At 46.9% G+C, this 23,526-nt stretch overlaps 1 protein-coding gene across 1 annotated transcript in view; it reads left to right on the forward strand.

The window, feature by feature from the left end:
• Window positions 1-23,526, forward strand: part of LOC119372094 (E3 ubiquitin-protein ligase HUWE1-like) — a 172,264-nt gene that overhangs the window by 33,850 nt on the left and 114,888 nt on the right. Inside the window, 11 exon segments of the mRNA XM_049420112.1 lie at window positions 164-270; window positions 693-794; window positions 1,223-1,303; window positions 1,667-1,773; window positions 2,593-2,709; window positions 3,399-3,551; window positions 5,259-5,771; window positions 11,021-11,305; window positions 17,276-17,470; window positions 18,114-18,356; window positions 19,094-19,257. Coding sequence (XP_049276069.1) covers window positions 164-270; window positions 693-794; window positions 1,223-1,303; window positions 1,667-1,773; window positions 2,593-2,709; window positions 3,399-3,551; window positions 5,259-5,771; window positions 11,021-11,305; window positions 17,276-17,470; window positions 18,114-18,356; window positions 19,094-19,257 — 2,067 coding nt within the window.

The following is a 23,526-nucleotide window of genomic DNA, read 5'->3' on the forward strand; positions in this document are numbered from 1 at the left end:
TGAACTTGTAAGATATAAGCGTATTCCGAATTGTGTTCTGCAATTCGAATGTCATAAATTGTTACAGCTGGCTTGACAGTGTTTTATAGGGAGTGCTCAAAGGCTAGTGCTTGCTGCATGGCACTTCTTGCAAACGAGTGTTCATTGGTGACACTTTATGCAGCTCCACGTCGGCTAGGGGCGACGCTGGTGTTGATAGCATCGAAGGCGGAGCACCAACATCACTTGTTGCGTCCAGCGATTTAGACGAGGAGCCGGAAATTCGGAGAGGTGAGTGAGATCTTGTGATATACTGTGAAACCTTCTCCCACTGTGGTTCTGTGATCGTCTTTGCCATCTTACGCGAACTGTCCTTGTGTCATGCGACACCATCTCTAACGTAACATCATTTTGATGTGCTAGATGTACATTAAGCAGATATGTGTTTGTTTTGGCAGTTTTGGCCATCTTGGCTGACTCGTCCTCTCAAGAGACATGATAAAATCATGACTGATCTCGCCATATTGACTGATCACCTCATGCCTTGTTTGGACCCCTTATTCCTTGTCATGTGCCCACGTGATGTTCACAAAAACCTGAAGCTGTGTGAATGTGCTACATAATACCCCTTTCAGCACTGGTTCTCACTCATAACAATAAAAAAAAGGTCTTAAGACTGTATTTTTGGTAAGCCTTTGTCTCGTCTTGTGCAGGCCTTCAGTGCTTCCCTCAGAGGGCGGCCCTTCTCAAGTCTATGCTCAACTTTCTCAAGAAGGCAATCCAGGACCCGTCGTTTGCAGACAGCATACGGCACTGTGAGAGCATCATCTTTCGTTTCTTGTGACCACAACTGGCTATAATTTCTGGCTATAACTGAATCATGGGCTGTTTTTTTTTGTAATACAATAGATGAAGTTTAGGCATTTCTTGTATTGCCTGTTGCGCATCATTTCCACATTAGCTTGGCTACGTAGACCTGCCTATGGTGAATTGTACTGTTTAGTTAATTACAATTGTATTGTCCAAAAATAGTGCTTGTATGCCTACTGCCAATTAATGTTGATCATGATGATTACAATGACTTGCTGAATGCAGTATTAGTAAGGAAGATAGGTGCAAACAATTGTTCCAGCTGAACTGCCCTTGGATTGTTGCTGAAAGTTTTTTTCAACGCAATGGATTGTTCTGATTAAATAGTGATTTCTGACGCAGCATTGTCCTTTTTTTTTTTCTTTGTACTCAGTGATGGATGGCTCCTTGCCACGTTCCTTGAAGCACATCATTAGCAACTCGGAGTACTACGGTCCATCTTTGTTCCTATTAGGTGAGCATTTATGTTTCATTTATTCCCTCTGTACAGATTGTCTTGTATTTCCCTGAGTAGCTGTTGGATTGAGAAGTGCTTTACAAAAAAGTAGTACAGACGATCTTTCATAACGCAGCCACCAATAAATAGGACATACGTGATTATTCCGATTACTTCACAGTAGTGCCTTTGGCTTCATGAACTTCATTTATACTGTATCAGGACAACCAAAATTTGATGCCTTACTGCATGCAGTTCCATAATTGGGGCACTGCCTATGTTACTGCTGTTTGACTACGTAGCCAATGTGGGGCTACATTGCTTTATGCATTTTTAATGTGAACCGCAATGTCTAATTACGTCAACCTTCTTCCATTGCAGCCACCGACGTGGTCACAGTGTATGTCTTCCAGGAACCATCGCTCCTGTCTTCATTGCAGGACAATGGCCTCACAGATGTTGTTCTCCATGCCCTTCTAGTGAAAGAGGTGTGTCTCGGTTTTTCTGAAGGGTTGTGCCTTCATTGCGTGGGATGCTTTAGATTGTTGAAGTTGCGAAAGAAGCATAGCTATGGTTTGCGTTTGAAATATTTCAGGGTGTGTGGTTTTGACCAAATGATAATTCACTGAGTAATCAATAGACCATTTTCATGATTGTAAAGCTAGCTTTCCTGCTATGCAGTTAGCCCAACTAATGGTGGCAGTCTCTTATGCAAACAGCGTGTTCAAGCTCAGTTTGGTTGCACAATGGCACGGGAAGTGTAGACTCGGCTCTCTTGATATAGACACGCATAATAGACGAGCCCCAGCACGTGCAGCTAGGACCTCCTCACCACTTGAAGCACAGCAGGTGCCGTCATTAGTTGAGCAAATGTGCAGCACAGGGAATTGCACTTGCGGGTTATGATAAGGGTCTATGCCAGGTAATTTTCTCGATCCTTATATTACCAACCAATGTTTCACTTTTTCTGGACAGAACATGTTTGTTTGTTGTTGACTACGACAGTTGACTTCCATCATTACATGCATGTCATGCAGAGAAAGCAGAAAATAGGAGATGTACGTGTGGCATAGGAAGGGTACACGTTGGAAGTGAGGGAGCCAAGCGTCTTTCCGTGGGGTGCAGCTTATCTATCGCATGCTGAGGCGGGAAGGTGGCCAAGGCTGTAGGTTGTAAAGGCTTAGCAGCAGTGAAATCGGTGAAATGCTGTAGAACTTTCCATGTTCTTGCTTGTGCTGTCACTTTTGAATGCTGGGCTTCGTCTTTTGCTGACCCTGGGGCACTCTCGCGCACATCCTCTGTTGCAGGTGCCAGCGACGAGGGAAGTCCTGGCATCTCTGCCCAACGTGTTCAGTGCACTGTGCCTCAATGCCCGGGGTTTGCAAGCATTTGTGGCCTGCCGGCCATTCGAACGACTCTTCAAGGTGAGCTCATACCAGTTTTCTCGTTGTTCCTTCTTTGAATGCCTTCTTACTAGGAATGTCACAGCCTACTTATATTTGTGACTAAGGAGTTTGTACAAGCATAGAATTGCATCATAAGCTCCTGCAAAAGAAACTGAGGGGACAGCAGTAAAGCAGATAGTGTAGATGCCTGATCGGGTTTTTCAGTGGTAATGGTTCATTATCATAGCTGATTGATTCAGCAAAGTGATAGAGAAGTGTGCACAAACATCTGGATCCTTAGCCGATGACGTAGGTCTGATCCACTGAAGATACACCCTGTGAAAAGTTGTCTGTGTGGCCATGGATGAACTGCAGTTGCTGTTTTTGCACTCTATAGCCTATTCATTGATGTATTTTGAAATGTTCAATCTTTTTCTCTATGAACTCTGCTGTGAAGTGATCAGTGACATGTAATCGATTCAGGACTTCTGGCAATTGTTTGTGAAACTTAGCAACAAAGACTTCGTTTTGGTTTTCTTTATTGGCTCGTTTATTTTTTAAATTGTTGCTGTATACCTACTAGCTGAGTAAAGGCCTTGTAACGAACCCTGTAGCAAAAGCTGAGTGCATCATTTGTTAGAAATTGTAGTGTCACGTGTGAAAGTAATCCATTATTGCCTTTGGGGTCATGTCGTTTGTTTCAACCATGCCTGCGCTTGCACCCTCAGGTTCTGCTGTCACCGGACTATCTGGCTGCCATGCGTCGACGCCGTTCATCGGACCCGATGGGCGACACGGCATCCAACCTGGGAAATGCCATGGACGAACTCATGAGGCATCAGCCGAGTCTGCGGGTGGATGCCACTGCAGCCATTATCAAGGTTAGGCTTTTTCTTGATTGCAGAAACAGCCCCTCTCGAATGTTGTCTGTAGGACGCTACACGTAGAACTCGCTGTCAGGCATTGTATGTTTTCAGTGAATTTTTAACTGGGAAAATGGGCAGTAAGTTGTTAGCAAGGTTTTGTTGTGTTGGCCATCTAAAATTGAGTAAAAAAATCTTAAAAGTGGGCAAACTAGCCCATGTAGGGCTTTTTCATGGTTCTTCGTTGCAGTTCAGTTGCAGTTTGGGTCACCTGTTTACCCTCATCTGTCCAATTTGCACATTTTGCACTAGATTGCACATTCTCTCTGCTATTAGTGTGCTTCACAGCATCACACGGCCGTGTTGTGGCAAAGCTTATTAACCCCATTTAATCATGGAGCATAAATATTTGCTGTACAAGCCGTCTATTTTGACATGCACTGACCTGGATTCAACGCCCTGTTCTGTTTCGTCGGCATAAATATTTCCAGTGACGCAAGAAGTGATTGCAATTTGATTAGGGAAGCATACTAGCAGAGTGGCAGCACTTTGTATGTTTAGTATGTAGGCGAATGGGTATATGTCGTGTGCATTTCCGATGGGAATGGTACAGCTGTTGAACATAGAATTATGCCCAAGTTCGACACACACAGGTTTGCCAGTACAGCAAAAGCTCGTTAATTCGGATTTCTAGGGACCGGAAAAAATGTCCGAATTAACCGAATGTCCGAATTATCGAATGGCCGAAATAAACACAATAAATGCACGAGTTTTTTCAACATACCTTTACTTAACAAAGTAATCGCGGATGCTTGTCTGTTTTCGAGCAGAAATTCGCGCGGACACAATTTTTCTGAGCCCTTCAAGGTGCTCAGCAGCTCGCATGATGTCTGCAGTACCGCAAAAGTTTCACCCGTCATCCACGCTTTTCGGTTGGCACGGTAATCCACGGGAAGATTGTTGATGTTCTTAAAGCAGCGTGGCTTTTGAACCTTTCCGATAACGAGAAGCGGCAAGCGCTCTGTTCCCGTCACGTTGGGGGATTAAAAGTACGGTTACTCGTTCCTTGCTTCTTGCCGCCGACTGAAGGATCCCCTTTCATCACTCTTTATCACTTCTCGTCGGGAGATCCCGTTATTCAGAGCACGCAAAATTTCTACTTTCGTGGTGAAGTCCTTGGCCTCGTACTTGGGCCGCTTCGCCGGCGTTGCCATCGGCGGAGAGTGCGGTCGCACGAGAAGTCAGCACAAAAGCACCAGCAACGATCAAGCTAAAGGAGCCGTACTGAAACGTTCCTCGATAAATCGGCGATCAACGATGCAGCACACCATGCAGCACACCAACGGGAACAAAGCAACAAAACGCACACGCGAAAAAAAGGCGTTCAACCAGTCTCAATCCAAGCCAAGTCGATAATTGATGTCCATGGCGATGCTGCGTTTGAGCTTCACTTTTGTTCCGAATTGTTCCTTTTTTCGTTTTCGAGCCTCGCCAGCGGCCCGAAAGTCGCCGAATTATCCGATTTGCGGTCAAATCTGTCCGAAATAACGAGCGCCCAGTCTCATAGAGTGATGCGTATATTTACAGGGACCAGATGACGTGTCCGAATTAACCGATTTTCCGAATTAACGAGAGCCAAATTAACGAGCTTTTACTGTACTAACCATACTTGTCGCACGAACCATCTTGCAACTTTGTCATTTACTCTCATGATTGCCTTTGCAGCTTTTAGAAGAGCTGTGCTCAGTGGGCCGCAACCCTGCCTTTGTGTGCTCCCGGCCGGCAGCAAAGAGCGAGGCGGGCGGAGTCTCTGGCAGTGGGGCCCAGGCCTCCAGCCATGGGGGCGGGGCCTCCGGAGGCGGAGCCGGGGGTCGAGGCTCTGGAATGGCCAACGACGCAGGCTCCTCCGACGAAGAGGAAGAAGAGGAGGACGTGGACCCGGCACCCACGGTCCCTTCAACGCCCAAAGCCAATGACGAAGGCAAGGCGGCGTCGGGCACCGGGGGCACCACCGCTGAGGCGCGCACGCCCGTGCCCCTGGTGGACTACATCCTGAATGTAATGCGGTTTGTGGATGCCATCCTGAGCAACAACTCGACTGACGACCACTGCCGCGAGTTTGTCCAGCAGAAGGGGCTCGTGCCCCTCATGAGCATCCTCGGCCTGCCCAACCTGCCCGTCGACTTCCCGGTCTCGCCAGCTTGTCAGGCGGTTGCGTCTGTCTGCAAGTCTATCTTGGTCAGTAACCCTTCTCTTGGACTCTTGCATGTTGCAGAATTAAGGCATGTGCTGCAGTAATTGTGATAACTTGCATGTGCTGAAGTAATTGCTGTGCTTTAAGTGTGAACCTGATTAAGGGGGGACGCGGCTTTCGTATCGCGAAAAATGGCAAAAAAATCGATTTTTTGAAAATCACATTTTCAGTTTCTGTAGCCCTTTTTATATCCGATTCCAAAATATCTTCACCGAAGACCGCGTAGAAGTGCTATAAAAAAATTGTTGCGCCTGCCGAGGTGGCGAAAATTATTGGGGAAATCGCAAAAAAACACTGATTTTCAAAAAATCATAGCTCCGCAACGACGCCACCGGGCGCCGATATCTTGGGCTCATCGGAAAGCGCATTTCTCCGTCTTCAAATTCCCCGCCGCAGCTGGCTCCTCCCTTCGAAAACAAGCGCACAAAAAGCAAATGTTCGAAGGTCGTTTCGAGCTCTCCGATTGGCCGCGTCCGCCATGTTGCCCCAGCGCGCCTCGCCATTGGTCCGATGCTCGCTCCGGGCGATCGTCGTCTGCAGCTCGTGCGTCTCGAGCTCAAGGCTGTCGAAAGTCGCGCTACTTCGTTGCGTGTTCGCAATCGCTCTCTGTTCACGGCTCGATAACTTTGAACAAGAACTACGTTTTAGTTTGGAGCTACTAGCGGAAGCTCGGTGGGATTACGATGGCGCGCCGCACTCGTAGCGAACATCGCAAACGCGCGTCTCGGACCGACTTTCTAGCGTTAACTCGTCGGATCCGTGGTTGGAGGTTCTGCTTATGCGCACTTCGGACGTCGTGACGAAGATGATCGCAGGACGACTCTTTGTACTCGCGACCACGCCTTACGAACTTTGAAACATCCGGCACCGCGGCCGGCGCGTCTACTGCTCGGAGTCGTCACTAGGCCTAACTCCGCTCACGGCATCGGCACGCGAGACGAACCTCGAACTTTGCGGGCAAGAGCAACGCGTTAGCGGACTCGCGGCAGTGTGCTTCTTCGCAAGGAACGAAGCGCTTCCCCCGCCGGCTTCTCGGTACAGCGGATGGTCATTTTACGCATCGGCAGCGGACCCCACGGCCAAGCTCGTCGCGCAGCGGGCGCGCGTCGGCGTCCCGCAATGCGAGGCCAAACACGTTGCGCGCCTATTTTTCGTCGCCGCACCTAGGCATATTGCGCATCGTCACCGAATGCCGCCACCCAGCACATCGCGTGCCGACTTCCCGGACTATGCGGCCGAGCACTTAGAGGTGAAATAAAGCACCGTTGATGCAATTTAGGCGCGCTTGGAGCCGTGCGTGGTATCGCCGTAAGCGCTCATGAATCATCTGAAAAAATAAAAGCCTCGCAGAAAACCGTGTCCGCGACCGGGTGAATGATGAAGCGCATCGCAGGCGAGGTTTACAAATTAGCTTGACGAGTGAAACAGGGAGATGAATTCATATCTGCCCAGTTCGCGTCTTGAATAAACTGCTAAGGAATTCCTATTCCACCTATGTCTTGGCCATAACTGCCTGTTATTTAGGAGGAAGTGATAGGTTGTCACGATGAGAGCCGCTCTTAGTATCCTATAAAAATGATTCAATGATCAATTGCAATCAAGGCTGTTAATTATGTTAATGAGAGCATGAATACAAGAAAGCTGGCAAATCATCATAGTACATGACCTACTTGCATTACAATATCTTGTTTTTTGTCATGTCTATTACACCACTTCATAACTTTGTTTAAAATTCATGCTACCTGTTCTTTGTATATCAGAAAAGGATTTTAAGAAAAAAGAAAGAAAACAAAGCCACAACAGATAAAAGGCCACATGTGCAGGAGGTCCAACCTTATAAAACACATTAAAGATCACAATCTTCTTGTGTTTTAGAGAAGCAAGGCACCTCAAACTAAAGACAGGGCACTCAAGAAACTGCACATTACGAAGGACCCAAAAGATTACGACCCCAGTGCCTTTTGATGAAGTAATATCGTTGGTACAACTTTAAAAGCCGTTTTCTCAAAACGACTTTTCTTGCTTCCTGCTTCGCTTGTTCCGCTGATTTCTCACTGACCGCTGGGTCTATTTCAGTTCCGTTTTTTATTCTATATTCCTTGAAGCACAGTTCAGGGCGTGACATTCTTGCTTTTTCAGTATGGCGTTTTGATAATTAGCTATTTGACGAGTTGCACAAAGCCTCGATGCCTGTTGCGCAGTCACCTCATGAAAAAGGAAAACTAAAAAAAATTTTGTTGCAAATAAAAAAAATCTAAGAATGTCACGCCCACAACCAGACATCTTAGAATGCATAGCACTTTGAACGAGTTTCCTATCGCATTTTTTAAGCGAGTCAGACTCGGAACAAAAGCAGAAGGTGAAATATATTGTAAATCAAAAAGTTGTAAAGATATATTCATGAAATTTCTACAGTAGCATTAAAACAACATTTCAAATAAGTGTGCCAATTTTCATCAAAATCCATGAAGAAATAAGAAAGTTGGTACCGAAAGCCACGTCCCCCCTTAAGGGGGGACGCGGCTTTCGTATCGCGAAAAATGGCAAAAAAATCGTTTTTCTGAAAATCAAATTTTCAGTTTCTGGAACCCTTTTTCTATCTGATTCCAAAATATCTACACTGAAAACCACCCAGAAGTGCTTCGAAAAATTTGTTTTGCCCCCCGAGGTGGCGAAAATTATTGTGGAAATCGCAAAAAACAGCGATTTTCAAAAAACTGTAGCTCCGCGATGGCGCGACCGCGAACCAACTTCTTGGGCTTGTCGGAAAGGGCATTTCTCCGTGTTCAAATTCCCCGCTTCAGCGGGCTCCTCCATTCAGAAAGAAGAGCACAAAAAGCAAACACTTGAAAGTCGTTCCGAGGCCTGCGATTGGCCGCGTCCACCATGTTGCCCTAGCTCGCCTCGCCATTGGTCTGATGCTCGGTCCGGGAGATCGTCGTCTGCCGATTGCGCGTCGCAAGTTCACGGCTGTCGAGAATCGCGCTACTTCGTGACACGTTCGCTATTGTTCTGTGTTCTCGGCTCGACGATCACTTAGAATATAATTACGCTTTAGTTTGGAGCTGCAAGAGGAAGTTCGATCTTATTACGATGGTGCGCCGCGCTCCTAGCGAACATCGCAAACGCGCGTCTCGGACCGACTCTCTAGCGTTGACTTCTGCGTCGGATTCGCGGTTAGATGTTTTGATTTCTGCTTATCAGCACTTCTGACATCGTGACGAAGGCCATCGCGGGACAACTCTTTGTACTCACGATCACGCAATACGCACTTCGAAACAACGGGCACCACGGTCTGCGCACCTACTGCTCGGAGTCGTCACTAGGCCTAACGCCGCTCACAGCGCCGTTGAGCGAGACGAACCTGGAACCTTGCGGGCAAGAACAACGCGCTAGCGTACCCGCGGCTATGTGCGTCTTCGCAAGCGAAGAAGCACATCGCTCGCCAGCACTTCGGAGCCGCGGATGGGCATTTTACGCATCGGCAGTGAACTCCACAGCCAAGCTCGTCAGACCCCACGGCCACGAACTGCTTGGAGCAGCGGTAGCAATTTCGCGCGTTGGCACCCGAAAATGCGAGACCAAGTATACTGCGCGCAGATTTTTCGTCATCATAGCTTCGCATTCGCGCATCGTCACCCAACGCCGCGACCAAGCCTATCACGCTCCGGCTCCACGGACCCCGCGGCCGAGCACTTCGCGCTCAGAGTGCTGTCAATAAGCACTAGCGATGTAATTTAGACGTGCTTGGAGCCGTGCTTTGTATCGCCGCAGGCATTTATGAATGTTCTGAAACAATGAAAGCCTCGTAGGCTAGCGTTGCCGCGGTCGGACGAATGATAATACGTTTCATACGCGAGAGTGGCAAAAGAACGTGTATCAAGCAGGGGGACGAATTTTTATCTGCCCGACTCGAGTCATTGAATAAACTGCTCAAAAATCCCTGTGCCACTAACGTCTTGGCCATAACTGTTTATTTGGAACGAAGGCATCGGTTATCATGGTGTGAGCCATTTTCTGTCACAACAAACCTCTCTCTCGTTATAAAAATTATTCAATAATTAATTGTAATCAATAAGCAAGACTTAGTTATGCTAACGACAGCATAAATACAAGAAATATGTGTAATTATTTCAGTATATGGCCTTATTAGATTGCAATATCTTCTTTTCTCTCATGTCTGTCACACCACACCTTCATACAGAGAACTTGGTTTGAAATCCAGACTGGTTTTTTGTAGATCAAAAAAAGAAGGAGGGTATGAAAAAAGAACAAAGGCACACTGGAGAAAGGCCACATGTCCAAGAAGTGAAACATCATAAAAAAAAAAGCCAAAGATCACAATCTTTAGGTGTTTTAGAGAAGGCCAAACTTTAAATGCAGTTTTCTCAATACTGTTTTTTTGGCATGTTGCTCAGCTTGTGGAGCAGATATCTTGGCAACTACTGCACAGATTTTGATTCCGTTTTTTTTCTTTTAATCCTTGAAGTCTTGTTGACAGGATGACATTATTCTTTACCTTGCTTAGGGCCTAGTTTTTTTTGTATGTGATAATTAGTGCATGAGAAGTTCTGATGCAATACATGAAGCTGATGGGGATGTTATTTGTAAAAAAACTAAAAGGAATAGACAATTTTTAATAATGTCATCCTGTGTAGTGTTCTTTTGAGTAAAGATCAAAACCACTTGGACCTTCCTGGCATGTTTTGTTACAATGCTAGGCTTTTCACCAGCAGAGTATGTCATCAGATTATGTAACATAGTGTAGTTTGAAAACTACTCAAGATATCGCAATGAAACTTGATATATAGCTATTCGAGACACTCTTCAGTGCGCCTGCCAAATTTCATTACTGTAGGTCAACAAACAAAAAAGTTTTTTTCGATCGCCACCTCCCCCCTTAAGGTTTTTCTGGGCAGGAAGTTGGTGAGAAGCATCCAAGCCTGTGAATGCTGAAATCTGCAGTGTTGCTAAGGTTCTACTCCTGTTCAAATGTCGTCAGCGACCCTTTATTTTGAGGCTGTTACGGACGGGGTTGAACTGGGTCGTTTTTTTTCTTCTAGTGACTGCCCCTGTTTAGCCATAGTTGACGCTTCTGGCAATCTCCATCTTCCTGTGATTCTCTGTTTTCTGTGAATCATAAATTGTGTTACGTCCTGGCGTTTTTGCTGTGTTTTCTATAACTTGAAAGCTGGTTGTTGAACGTATTTGTTTCTTTCTGCACTGTGCCCAGAACCTGGCGCACGAGGCCCAAGTGCTGCAGCAGGGTCTCAGCCACCTAGGCGCTGTGCTGGCAAGCCTGGAGCCCCTGCACAAGCCCCTGGATCCCCCGGGGGGTTCAGTGCTCCTCGAAGAGCTGCTGGGGGCCCTGGCTGCCACCCAAGGAGCATCGGGCAGCGAAGGTGGCGAGGGCGCAGCGGCTGCAGTGACGACGCAGCAGCAATCACCCTTGCTTCATGCGATGGCCGCCACTCACGCCTACATTGTGATGTTTGTACACGTCTGCCGCACTGGCCAGGTGAGTGCGCGAGAGGGTCCCAGTTTGGATTGTTTGTGTAGTTTTCTGGGCTGCTCAGTAGTTTGCCCAGGACAGCTTAGAAGGATAAGATCGAAGTCATGAATAGGACAAAGAAAGATTAGCATGGCGCCCGTCTAGGCTTGTGCGAATACAGTAGCCGACCGTTTATTCGGACTCGGTGGGAACTGCCGAAAGGTCCGAATAATCGGGAGTCCGAAAAAAAAGGATTCACCAGAAAAAAAGCGCCTTTATTGGCCCAGCGGCCGGAAATAAACTTGTCAATGCACGTCTGTAAATGTGCATGCTTACACGTGACCAAGTTGGCCTGTATTTCAGCCAATGTTTGGCCACCCCTGTGGTCGGCAATAGCACTGCAACGGCCTACGCTAAATCCGCATTTGATGGCTGTGGTGTGGGAGGTGCGTCGTCACGACAGTTGCTGTCCACATGTGCTGGTTCGAGTAGCTGACGGATGATCTCATCGCCCAACTCGGCGAAAATTCCCAAGCAACTTCCACCTCTTGAATAATCGCCGCTTTTTTCGTCATCGTCAGGGCCTTGTAGAACCAAAAAACAAACTGTGCATGCATTTTGGGCGTAATAGTTGATTCCTTTTATGCAAGGATTGAAGCTGACTGGTTGCAGAATAATTAGATATTTAATTAGATGCTAATTAGCAGTAATTACTGACTCACACAAAACAACACATTCCTTCATTTTATTTCTTGGAATGTAATACTGAGTGCCTTGAAATCATGCCATGGAAATTTGATGCATTGCAGACAGTGCATCATAATTCGTGACTGAAAGGGTTAAACCAGCTGCACCGCGAATGCGCTCGGATGGGCAAGCGATAGGCGGCGCGCCGTTTTGGGAAGCGAAAAAAAAAACAACGGAGAGACATCGGCGCATGAAAAAAATTCCACGTATTCCCGAAGTGTGGCAGCACAGGCCAAACAAAAGAAATGATCAAAAAAGGCGCGCGTTTTAAAAATAAACGCTATGCCGTACATGTACGACGAAAACCCTTTGGTACCAGGAAGCTTCTGCCGTACATGTACGGCGAAAACCCTGAAGGGGTTAAAGCGGTCTCGCAGACGCGGCGGTGGCGAACTTGCGAACGGCGGGCAGCATGGTGCGCTCGTACCGCCGTCAATCCGCAGTGTACGGCGTACGCCACACGCGCAGCCGAGCGGATATCTACAGATGACTGTGATAAGGTTGTCGGCTATAAGTAATAATGGCACGTTCATCGACGGCCGCCACCTCGCCTTCGCTCTTTTCTAATGCTTATCTGCGAAAGCATCGCCGCAATCGCGTGGAAGTCGTAATCACCGATCGACCGGTCTCTGCCGTTACCGAAAAGACGGACGACCTTTTGCTGCACATTGTGGCGTCGACGAGTTAAGGGACGCAGTGAACCTTTTTGCGATGCAAAGTTATCGCGGTTATCACTTCTTGCATTTATGCCTTCTTGCGTTCCAAGGCATTGTTCGGTTCATCGCAGGCGGTCGTAGCTGCAGAGAACGGTGTCAGGATAGGTTACCGTGTGAAAGCTGACCGCAAGGCTTCATGCTGCCTACTATTTTTTACAGCGAAAGCTGTTATGAGATCATTTCACCGGCCGTTTTTGGCGCCGTAGTTGTCCGCCGCCGCCGCCGCCGCCGCCGGTGTCCGTAACCAGTATCGCTCGAAATAAGAAAAAAAACGAAATAAGAAAAAAACTCCAGGATGGAACGAGGTTCGAACCTGGGCCCTCTGCGTGGGAGCCCAGTATTCAACCTCTGAGCCATGCCGGTGCTTGAAACTGCTTTGCAAAAAGGTCCTATACAGGCTTCATGTCGGGAAGGAACCACATTAGCATATGCAATATAGCGTGGTAGAAGAGTAAAATAAGCACCAAGCGTCGCACAACGCGAATTCTGTAACCAGGCGTCACACAATGCGAATTGCGCAACGAGTAGGTTGTTGAATGCTTCCAACCCATTACAAAGGACTCTGCCATAATTCTTCATCGTCATCAGGCACAGCATCAACAAAGTGCGCATAATGCCTTACATGCGTATAGCAGGTACCAACGCTCTCCGTAGAATGACGAAAAATGGCACAGTGCCTGCTGCCCTACTTCTCAAAAATTACAATTATTTATAGCGTAGTGGGTTCCTCACAAGTGCACTTGTATTGGTTGCCAAGGAAGCCCATAAGCGCATGATCCACTTCCTCGGGGTCTCAGTAAAATTACACTGATTTATAGCGTAGTGGGTTCCTCGCAAGTGCACTTGTATTGGTTGCCAAGGAAGCCCATAAGCGCATGATCCATTTCCTCGGGGTCTCAGTAAAGTTCTTTGCCCCCCCCCCCCCCCCCCCACCCCGTCTCTCTCCCACGTCAACGTATGTTATACAGCATGACGGGAGAGGGAAATAGTGACCGGGCGTCACCCAATGCAAATTACATAACTGGTGGGCCGTTTAAAGATTCCAACCCATTACAAAGGGCTGAGCCATAATTCTTCATAGTCATCAGTCGTCGCGTCAACAAAGTGCACATGATGCCTTACTGACGTGTAGCTGGTGCCTCGCTTCTCCGCAGAATGACGAATAATGGCTTAGTAGGTGCTTCCCAACTTCACAAAAATTGTGATTTATGGTGTAGTGGGTACCTTTCTAGTGTACTTGTTTTGTAGCCCCAAGAGAGCTTAACGGGCTCTAGAAACGCTGCTCTTCCAGCTTTCGCTGTGACTGTGCTGCGGTTTCAGCGCAGGCCTGGCGTTTTTTTCTTCCTCACTGCCATTCTGCCACTGAAGAAACGCCTCGAAAGTGAGCGACCTCGCTCGCAGCGTCCGAAATCTGCGTGCGGTGCTCGCCGATCTGGGATATCTTGGTCACGAGCACCGTGGTCGCGAGTTAACTGGAACGGGGCACGCGCGAGCGCGCTCCCCTGTCACGCTTTAGAAGGAATGTTTTAACTTTTTTTCACTTCGTATGCACCATATTTTTACCGCGACCGTGTCTGAAGTGTTCGTTGTAAAAGTAGGAGGCTTTGAAAAACGTTCGCTATATGTGGACGCAGCTTCAATGGTTAGCATAGGAAAATCGTAAGTGCACCGAAATATGGTCATTATAACCGATAGATCGTTATATGTGGGATCGTTATAAGTGGGTTCGACTGTATCCGTGTTCGTTATATCGAGGTTTAAGGGGGGACGCGGGTCTTAGAATAGTAAAAAATGGACAGCAAATCAGTTTTGAGAAAAACGCATTTTAGGCATGTTTGCACCCCTAAGCAGCTGCCCTCAAAATATTATCGCCGATTTCGCCCGGGAAATGGGTTAAAACTTATTTTTAAGACGCCACGGGAGCCGCATCTCAACAGGCAAAATTTGTTCAAACTTCCCGCGCGCGCCGCGGGCGCAGCAGCTGGCTGATCGCCGCCATCTTTGGCTTGTTTTGAAGCTGTTTTCTTTGTGTACATTTTGCGGCATTTCAAAATGGCGTCGCTGCAACAGAACGGCCGCTATCGGCGCTTTTCCGAAGGGTGGTTGTAGAACGCTCATTGGCCAGAGCGTGCGCGCGCGAGGCGAGCCCCTTCTCTCGCGCCTCCCATTGGCTGGCGCAACCCGAGGCGGCCATTTTGTTTTTGTATTTTTGTTCTGCGCTCACGGCTGCCGTGTTGCCGGTGTCGTGTGCTCGTGTGTTGTTACAAGTGTCATCTTCCTCTGCTTACGCTCGCATTCGTGCGGCCCGCCGACACAAGTTACCTTATTTTGTGCTGGCACATCCGGAGATTCTCGTGTAAAGAAGACGCGCCAAGCGTACGAGGGCGCGATGCCGAAACTACTTGACGCTACCGGAGCGTCGAGTCTACGAGAACTGCCCGGTTCCCCTTGGTTAAGCTGCAGCCATCGGATCATTAGGCAACGCTTCAGTGGCATTCGAAACCGCGTTCGTATGGCATACTATGCGGGACTGCCGAGTGCGCGGGAAATAGGACGACGGGAGGAGTGCTTGGCATCTCAGCGCGCAACGAAGCAGCGGAAGTTCAAGCCGTTGGATGTTGGTGAATGGCGGCAAGGAAAATGGCACAGAATTTATCCGCGTGGACTTATCCGTGATAAAAACGTTCTTTGGGCTTGTGCTTCGTTCCGAGTTCGGCTCAAGCAGTGACCTTTTTCAAGGCAGAGGGTATAGGCTGCTTTCAAAGCCTGTGCTTCATTATCATAGGTGCGACTCGCGCGAGAAGCGTTTCTCGTAGAAGGTAGCTGGTGATAGTGGTGCTAAAGATAATTAATGTAATTTGAAGTGAAATGAATTAAATTAGGGCCACAAATACTGTCGACAAGGGTGCAACGGTAGTCGCTTCAACCACGACCTGACAGAGCAACACCGAAATTGCAGAGACGCCGTGTTACACTTTGGGAAATTGATTTGTGCTCCACAGCCTTGAGAAGGTTAAAAACTGACATTGGAAGTTGCAAAAGGAGCACTTATACAGTAGTGACACCAAGCACAGACTTTCAAAATTACACAAACCAGCAGGGGACCCCGAGTACAGCCCTTGCCTGCTGTTGAGCCAAGTGCTATTGCTGGACAATAACTGATTTTTGGTTTAATAAATAACCCACGTGCTTTTTAGACTTAATATCTCTGTCTATTTTATTTGCCTGTTGCAAAGCCACATTCATGGACAAATTTTGTATTTCTTTAGCTTGCAAGGAATTCGTACAGGCCTATGAATTGCTAAAGGTGGAGTTTATCACTCTGGTACTGGGTGCACTATGTGGCTTTATAAGAAGATTTTGCCAGTACATTGGCAGGTCATGGTCACATATTTGGTGTGGCTGTTCTCGTGAAGAAGAAACCTATCAAATGATATAACCACTAGTGCTGTGGCTGCACTTCCACAAAAGTTACAGTTGTCTGAAACTTCAAATGCGTTTTTCTCAGTTTGATATTTTTGCTCAACGCACTCAGCCTTACGGGGTTTTTTTCCATGTTGTTGCCAAGTAAAAATCACAAATTTGGTATCATTTTACTCGTATTGAAACGTTCTGGGGGGTGATGCTATTTGCATTACTCTAGCACCATTTTACAAATTTTAATTAAAGATACTAATGAGAGTGAATCAGAAAAAATAACCACCAGTGAATGTTCATCTGTTTTCTGACCTTCACAGTGCTCTCAAGGGAATAAAAATAGCATCACCCCCTACAGCATGATCTGGGCATTGGGCCCATGCACTTACATATTGGTTTTAGTAGGTCGAAATTGCCTAAAAGCCCCGTAAGAAGCAGGCACTAATTATTTTTGCAAACCTCGAGCTCTTTTGAACTAGTGCAGCTATTAAAAAACTAATTACAGATTTGAAATCAGCATAAAAAACTGGTCAAGACAGTGAAGTTTGGTTCATATTGACTCAAAAATAAAGAAAAAATTTTAGGACCCACGTCCCCCCTTAAGTGTATTTGTTCGAATATTCGAACTGCTCGAATGTTTGCACAAGCCTAATCCTGTCTGTTCTGCAGTTGCGGCCTCGTCTTTCATTGCTGTGTAGCCCTTTTGCAGACTTTTACAGAAGAAGCAGGACATGCCCTACCACAGGAATAGTGATTACATTTCTTTCTTCGAAGATATTGCCGCATCTTTAGTGTAGTGACGATGACGGTGATCACAACACTTGTCTGCATTTAAAAGAACGCATAAAGAAGTCTCTTGTACATGATATTAAAAACAATCTCAGGTACTGTTCAACCTTCATCTTCGGTGTGATATTTTGTAGGCTGCCAAAAATTTGTTGCTTGGAAATGCCAAGGCGTCCAGTGCTGTGACCGCGCATGCTTGTAGCCCGTTAGCCCATCCGTCTTGTTTGATTTGCCATTCTCTTACATGCCATGCACGACCCGTAATCTTTTGTTGGGCCAGTAAGTGTGTACTCTGGAGTGCCTCATGCCCTCTTCCTTTCCCTTTCTGCAGAGTGAGATTCGTTCCATTTCAATGAGCCACTGGGGCTCAGAGCTAGGCCTGGGTGTCCTGCGGGGCCTGTCTCGTCTCTACACCTCGCTCGTCTGGGAGAGCACCGTCCTGCTGGCCCTGTGCAACGACTCTGCCCTGCCTCCCGGCTGCCCCTTTGGCCGGCACCAGTTGCAGAGGCTGCAGGGCACGTTACAGGTGCGCCTTTGTTTCTCCGGGCGTCTTGTTGGTCACACGTCTTCTAAAGTGTTCCGAGGGACCTCACAAGGGCGGTAATTTGGGCTAATTTAATTGGTTGTAAATGGTGGTCAAAATGACCCATAAACAATGAACAAAACACAAGTATTCATGTGTTTTTTCATTCTTTATGCGCTGTTTTCACAATTGTGCAAGGGATTTTCCTTGTGTAAATGTGTGCACATCAACTCTTCTCATTTTCTGCAAGGCCTACAAATTTTGGCTCGGTTGTTGGTCTTACAAATGCCAGTTCAAGCTATGCAAAAAGCTTTTTCGTGTTCACGACAACTTTATGAAAATTGGGCTCCTGTCAATGTTACACGTTTCAAACAAGTTTGTTTGAAATGTTTATGGAGCGGGTGAAACTATAGCTGCAGTGCTACTGAAGAACTTAATTTCAAAACAGTGTATTGCTGTTCAATGCTTGCTGCAGGTAGTTTGCTGCATGTAGAGGTAAATGTGTGCTTCTTCTAAAGGTGGGCATTCATTTCTCTAGCTCACACCCCTTATTGTTGCCTCCAGGCTGTTTGAAAATTGGAAAGTATGCGAAGTGAACTCTGGCTTGCGGATCCTCAATGAGACTTGCATTTTTTACGTCCCGCAGAACATGCCGGACGCGGCAGCGAGCGCCTCGGGAACTGCCCTGGACGACTCTCCGCCACAGAACGGCATGGAGGTGGATGTGGGAATAGCCGACAGCCCCGGAGGGGCCGCATCGTCCACCTCGGTTGATGGTAAGGCCAACAAGGCTCGTTCGCAGGCAGCTGTCAAGCAAATCAAGCCCTTGCTGACGGGAGCATCGCGACTGGGACGTGCACTTGCCGAGCTGTTTGGCCTCCTTGTCAAGGTAGGCCTGTTCGTTGTTGGGCAGCGGACTGCTTATTACTGTATTATGTCTAACCGGCATGCTCGGCAAATTTCATCTCCTCATGTTGCTGTGAAGCTAGTTTTGTTGCATGGCTCTGAAGCAGTGCTGTGAAGCAGTCTTGAACGCTGAAATTTGTTTTATTTTGTCTCTGCTTTAGCTCTAAATTTACTGTATCTTTTGTGTGGGTGATACACGAGAAAATATGGTAATCTTCTCAATGCAGTCAACCTTCGGTAATTTTATCTTTACAGGACCAGCAGAATGAATGATTGAACTAGTGAGAGACAGGGAAGAACCTTATGCACACTGCTGGTCTTATCGGTGGTTGCCAGCTTTATTGTGCCTATATATTGAACATTCCTTTTCGTGTGTTCAAAGTGGAGCAGTAATGAACATACGACATTAGAGCTCTTAACCAAAGTAGAAATTCAATGTACACTAGCTTTTGCAACTTGCTTTTGATCCTCGCATTAACAAAATGTAAAAAAAAGGAAACCAGTGGACGCTACCTTAGTGGCACTTGGAATGCACTCCTGTCCATTTCGTGAAGCAGTTAATGCTTTGTGAAGCGTTCGTTAAAGACATTTAATACTTCAGAGAATGTTAACGAGCAGTGTGAAGTCTAAGGACAGTCTCATTCAGGCAGATGTGGTCTGTATTGTGTGTGTTCCTGCGTTTTTGAAATTTATGTGCTTCGTTTCGTCCCTGTGTGCCAGCTCTGTGTGGGCTCTCCGATGCGTCAGCGACGTGGTCAGCAGGTGCCGCCGTCCCCTACGGCGCCGTCCCCTTCTGCACGAGCAGTGGCTTCAGCACTGACCCGACTGCTGGCCAACGGTCTGTCCTGGGAGCCACCTCTGACCTCTCCCATGCCAAAGTTTAGGTATGCAAATGAACTTCTTTGTGACCCGGTTGACGTTTATGCAAGGACGCAGTTGATGCTTGATCAATATCATTGCTAACCAGAAACCTCCAGATGCACTGGCTTTGCGTTACATGCTGGCAACATGTGCGCATGCACCCACATTTGAAACCATCAAAACTTTTTTATTCGTTCGGGCATTCCTTCAATGTGAGCCAGTCACGCTAGCGTCACTTTCATTGGTGCGTGCAGTTGGGATTTTGACCAGGAATGTATTTGTTCTTTTCGGAATTATGGCTACGTGTGCTGCACCCACTACGGTAGCCACTTTGAACTGAAAGCCATTTTAAGGGGGGACCCTGCTTCGGAGACATATTTCTTTGTTTTTGAGTACATTTTTATGAAACTTTCGCAGCTTATGTATTTTTATGTCCTGATTTCAAATATGCAATTATTTTTCTCGTACACTATGCTGTTTTCAAAATATCAAATATTTCTTGTATATCGTTGGGAGCAAGATTTATTTATAAATTGTAAGAGTTATAAAGCAAATCAGCATATCACAATAAGCTGGAATGAATGCTGTTTGCAATAAAACAAGAATGGATGTTCTACGCCCAATTGAACAAAAGTTATAGTACGTTGAACACATGGCAAGTCAGCAATGTCGAGCTCGGTCAAACTGGGATCAAGCTGGGAATGTTCAAAATGCCATAACTTTTGTTCAAATGGGCCTAGAACATCCATTCTTGTCTTATTGCATACAGCATTGATTCCAGGTTATTGTGATAGGCTGATTTGCTTGATAACTCTCACAGTTTAGGAATAAAGCCTGCTCCTAACAATACAAAAGCTATTTAAAATTTTGAAAACTACACATTGTATTAGAACAATAATTGCATGTTTGAAATCAGCACACAAAAATACATAAGCTGTGAAAGTTTCATAATGATACGCTCAAAAACAAGAAACATGTTTCAGAAGCAGGGTCTCCCCTTAAAGTAGAGCGTGGTAACTGAAGCTACAAGGTGGCTCGAAATCAACAAATCAGCATTTCAGTTACAGTTAGATGGTGAAATACAGAAAGCATTACAATTGAGTGCATTATTTACTTGAATCTAATGCACACCTTTATTTCCCATAAAATGAAAAAAGCTTGCCTGCATGTTACAATCGAGTAAAAAAATCAGAACGCCATCAATGCGCATGTTGGGGCACAGCAGAGCCTGTGGTGTACGACAAAGCTTTCAGGGCCCGACAGAGCCTGTCGGATCCCGCAGAGCCTGATGGATCCCAAAGAGCCTGTTGGATCCCACAGCCTGTGTGACATGACAGAATCTTTCACACAGAAAGTGAACGGCGCGATCCACTTATGTTCCAAAGGTTGGAAGGGAGACTGGATATAGACCAGAACACAGCGAATTCCATGCGCATCGCCATATTTGCATCGCGTGTCCCGCCATCTATCGCACACGCGACGAAACAACATGCCGCAGGCTGCCACGCCAGCAGACGCTACACAGAGCAAACGTGAAACTCACGAAACTCAGCCCGTCGGAGGGCGTGTTTTGCGTCTTTTCTAGCCTGCACATTTTCGCTGATTTATTTGGAACATCAAGAACATCTTGCTCATGCAAGTCCACAATGCATACAGTACGTGCTGAGTGGGCTGCGGAAGCAACTTCGTCAGATACGTACGCTGTTAAATTTGTAAAAAAAAAACGTGCTCGCTGTATTACGCGTGAATCGTAATTGCAGTCCAGCTCGCGAAAGAGTGAAACGATGTTTTGTTGCCCCATATTACAAGTTGTGCACAAAGTTTTGTGAAAGCTCATCATTTCAGCATGCATCGCATAATAATTAGAGTACGCTTTACAGGTAGTTTCGCGGAACGTAATTTTTGTTTCACGAGCGCTCTTACAATAATGCGTCTTGCTCGCAAAAGCGTGCTATCAGAGAGTATAACCTGCAGTATCGTTCAGCGATCCCTTTTGGAACCTACCTGCGCGATTTTATTCTTGTAACGATGGTGCTTTACAAGCGAAACTGTGCTACTCTTAGTTAAGGGGGGACGCGGCTTTCGTATCGCGAAAAATGGCAAAAAAATCGATTTTTTGAAAATCACATTTTCAGTTTCTGTAGCCCTTTTTATATCCGATTCCAAAATATCTTCACCGAAAACCGCGTAGAAGTGCTATAAAAAAATTGTTGCGCCTGCCGAGGTGGCGAAAATTATTGGGGAAATCGCAAAAAAACACTGATTTTCAAAAAATCATAGCTTCGCAACGACGCCACCGGGCGCCGATATCTTGGGCTCATCGGAAAGCGCATTTCTCCGTCTTCAAATTCCCCGCCGCAGCTGGCTCCTCCCTTCGAAAACAAGCGCACAAAAAGCAAATGTTCGAAGGTTGTTTCGAGCCCTCCGATTGGCCGCGTCCGCCATGTTGCCCCAGCGCGCCTCGCCATTGGTCCGATGCTCGCTCCGGGAGATCGTCGTCTGCAGCTCGTGCGTCTCGAGCTCACGGCTGTCGAAAGTCGCGCTACATCGTTGCGTGTTCGCAATCGCTCTGTGTTCACGGCTCGACAATAACTTTGAACAAGAACTACGTTTTAGCGGTTTTAGTTTGGAGCTACTAGCGGAAGCTCGGTGGGATTACGATGGCGCGCCGCACTCGTAGCGAACATCGCAAACGCGCGTCTCGGACCGACTCTCTAGCGTTGACTCGTCGGATCCGTGGTTGGAGGTTCTGCTTATGCGCACTTCGGACGTCGTGACGAAGATGATCGCAGGACGACTCTTCGTACTCGCGACCACGCATTACGTACTTTGAAACATCGGGCACCGCGGCCGGCGCGTCTACTGCTCGGAGTCGTCACTAGGCCTAACTCCGCTCACGGCGTCGGCACGCGAGACGAACCTCGAACTTTGCGGGCAAGAGCAACGCGTTAGCGGACTCGCGGCAGTGTGCTTCTTCGCAAGGAACGAAGCACTTCCCCCGCCGGCTTCTCGGTACAGCGGATGGTCATTTTACGCATCGGCAGCGGACCCCACGGCCAAGCTCGTCACGCAGCGGGCGCGCGTCGGCGTCCCGCAATGCGAGGCCAAACACGTTGCGCGCCTATTTTTCGTCGCCGCACCTAGGCATATTGCGCATCGTCACCGAATGCCGCCACCCAGCACATCGCGTGCCGACTTCCCGGACTACGCGGCCGAGCACTTAGAGGTGAAATAACGCACTGGTGATGCAATTTAGGCGCGCTTGGGGCCGTGCTTGGTATCGCCGTAAGCGCTCATGAATCATCTGAAAAAATAAAAGCCTCGCAGAAAACCGTGTCCGCGACCGGGTGAATGATGAAGCGCATCGCAGGCGAGGTTTACAAATTAGCTTGACGAGTGAAACAGGGAGATGAATTCATATCTGCCCAGTTCGCGTCTTGAATAAACTTCTAAGGAATTCCTATTCCACCAATGTCTTGGCCACAACTGCCTGTTATTTAGGAGGAAGGGATAGGTTGCCATGATGAGAGCCGCTCTTAGTATCCTATAAAAATGATTCAATGATCAATTGCCAATCAAGACTGTTAATTATGTTCCGAAGTCATGGGTGACGCCGAGGTGGGTGAGCTGAGGCGGCTAAGCGCAATTTTCGGGTCGACGTACCGAAGCTGTTTCAATGAGTATCTCACTGAAAAATGAGACGTGGTTCACATTTTGTGTACTTTAGTGAATAGCACGAAAAAAGATGCCATATTTCTCATTTCACAACCGCTGAGCCCTGATGACCTAATTTGATGTCATGTCTGTAAATCCATTAATACTTGTACCACAGGCTCAATTTTTCGTTTGTGGTCTTCTGAGGTCATAACTATTCGGAAAACAAGCACAAAAAAAGTCCCCGACCAAAATAAAAAATCCAGGGCTGAAAGGGTTAATGAGAGCATGAATACAAGAAAGCTGGCAAATCATCATAGTACGTGACCTACTTGCATTACAATATATTGTTTTTTGTCATGCCTATTACACCACTACATAACTTCTTTTAAAATTCATGCTACATGTTCTTTGTATATCAGAAAAGGATTTTAAGAAAAAAGAAAGAAAACAAAGGCACAACCTATGAAAGGCCACATGTGCAGGAGGTCCAACCTTATAAAACACCTTAAAGATCACAATCTTCTTGTGTTTTAGAGAAGCAAGGCACCTCAAACTAAAGACAGGGCACTCAAGAAAGTGCACATTACGAAGGACTCAAAAGATTACGACCTTAGTGCCTTTTGATGAAGTAATAT

The sequence above is a fragment of the Rhipicephalus sanguineus genome, chromosome 10 (genome assembly GCF_013339695.2).
Source record: "Rhipicephalus sanguineus isolate Rsan-2018 chromosome 10, BIME_Rsan_1.4, whole genome shotgun sequence".
Classification (NCBI taxonomy): domain Eukaryota; kingdom Metazoa; phylum Arthropoda; class Arachnida; order Ixodida; family Ixodidae; genus Rhipicephalus; species Rhipicephalus sanguineus.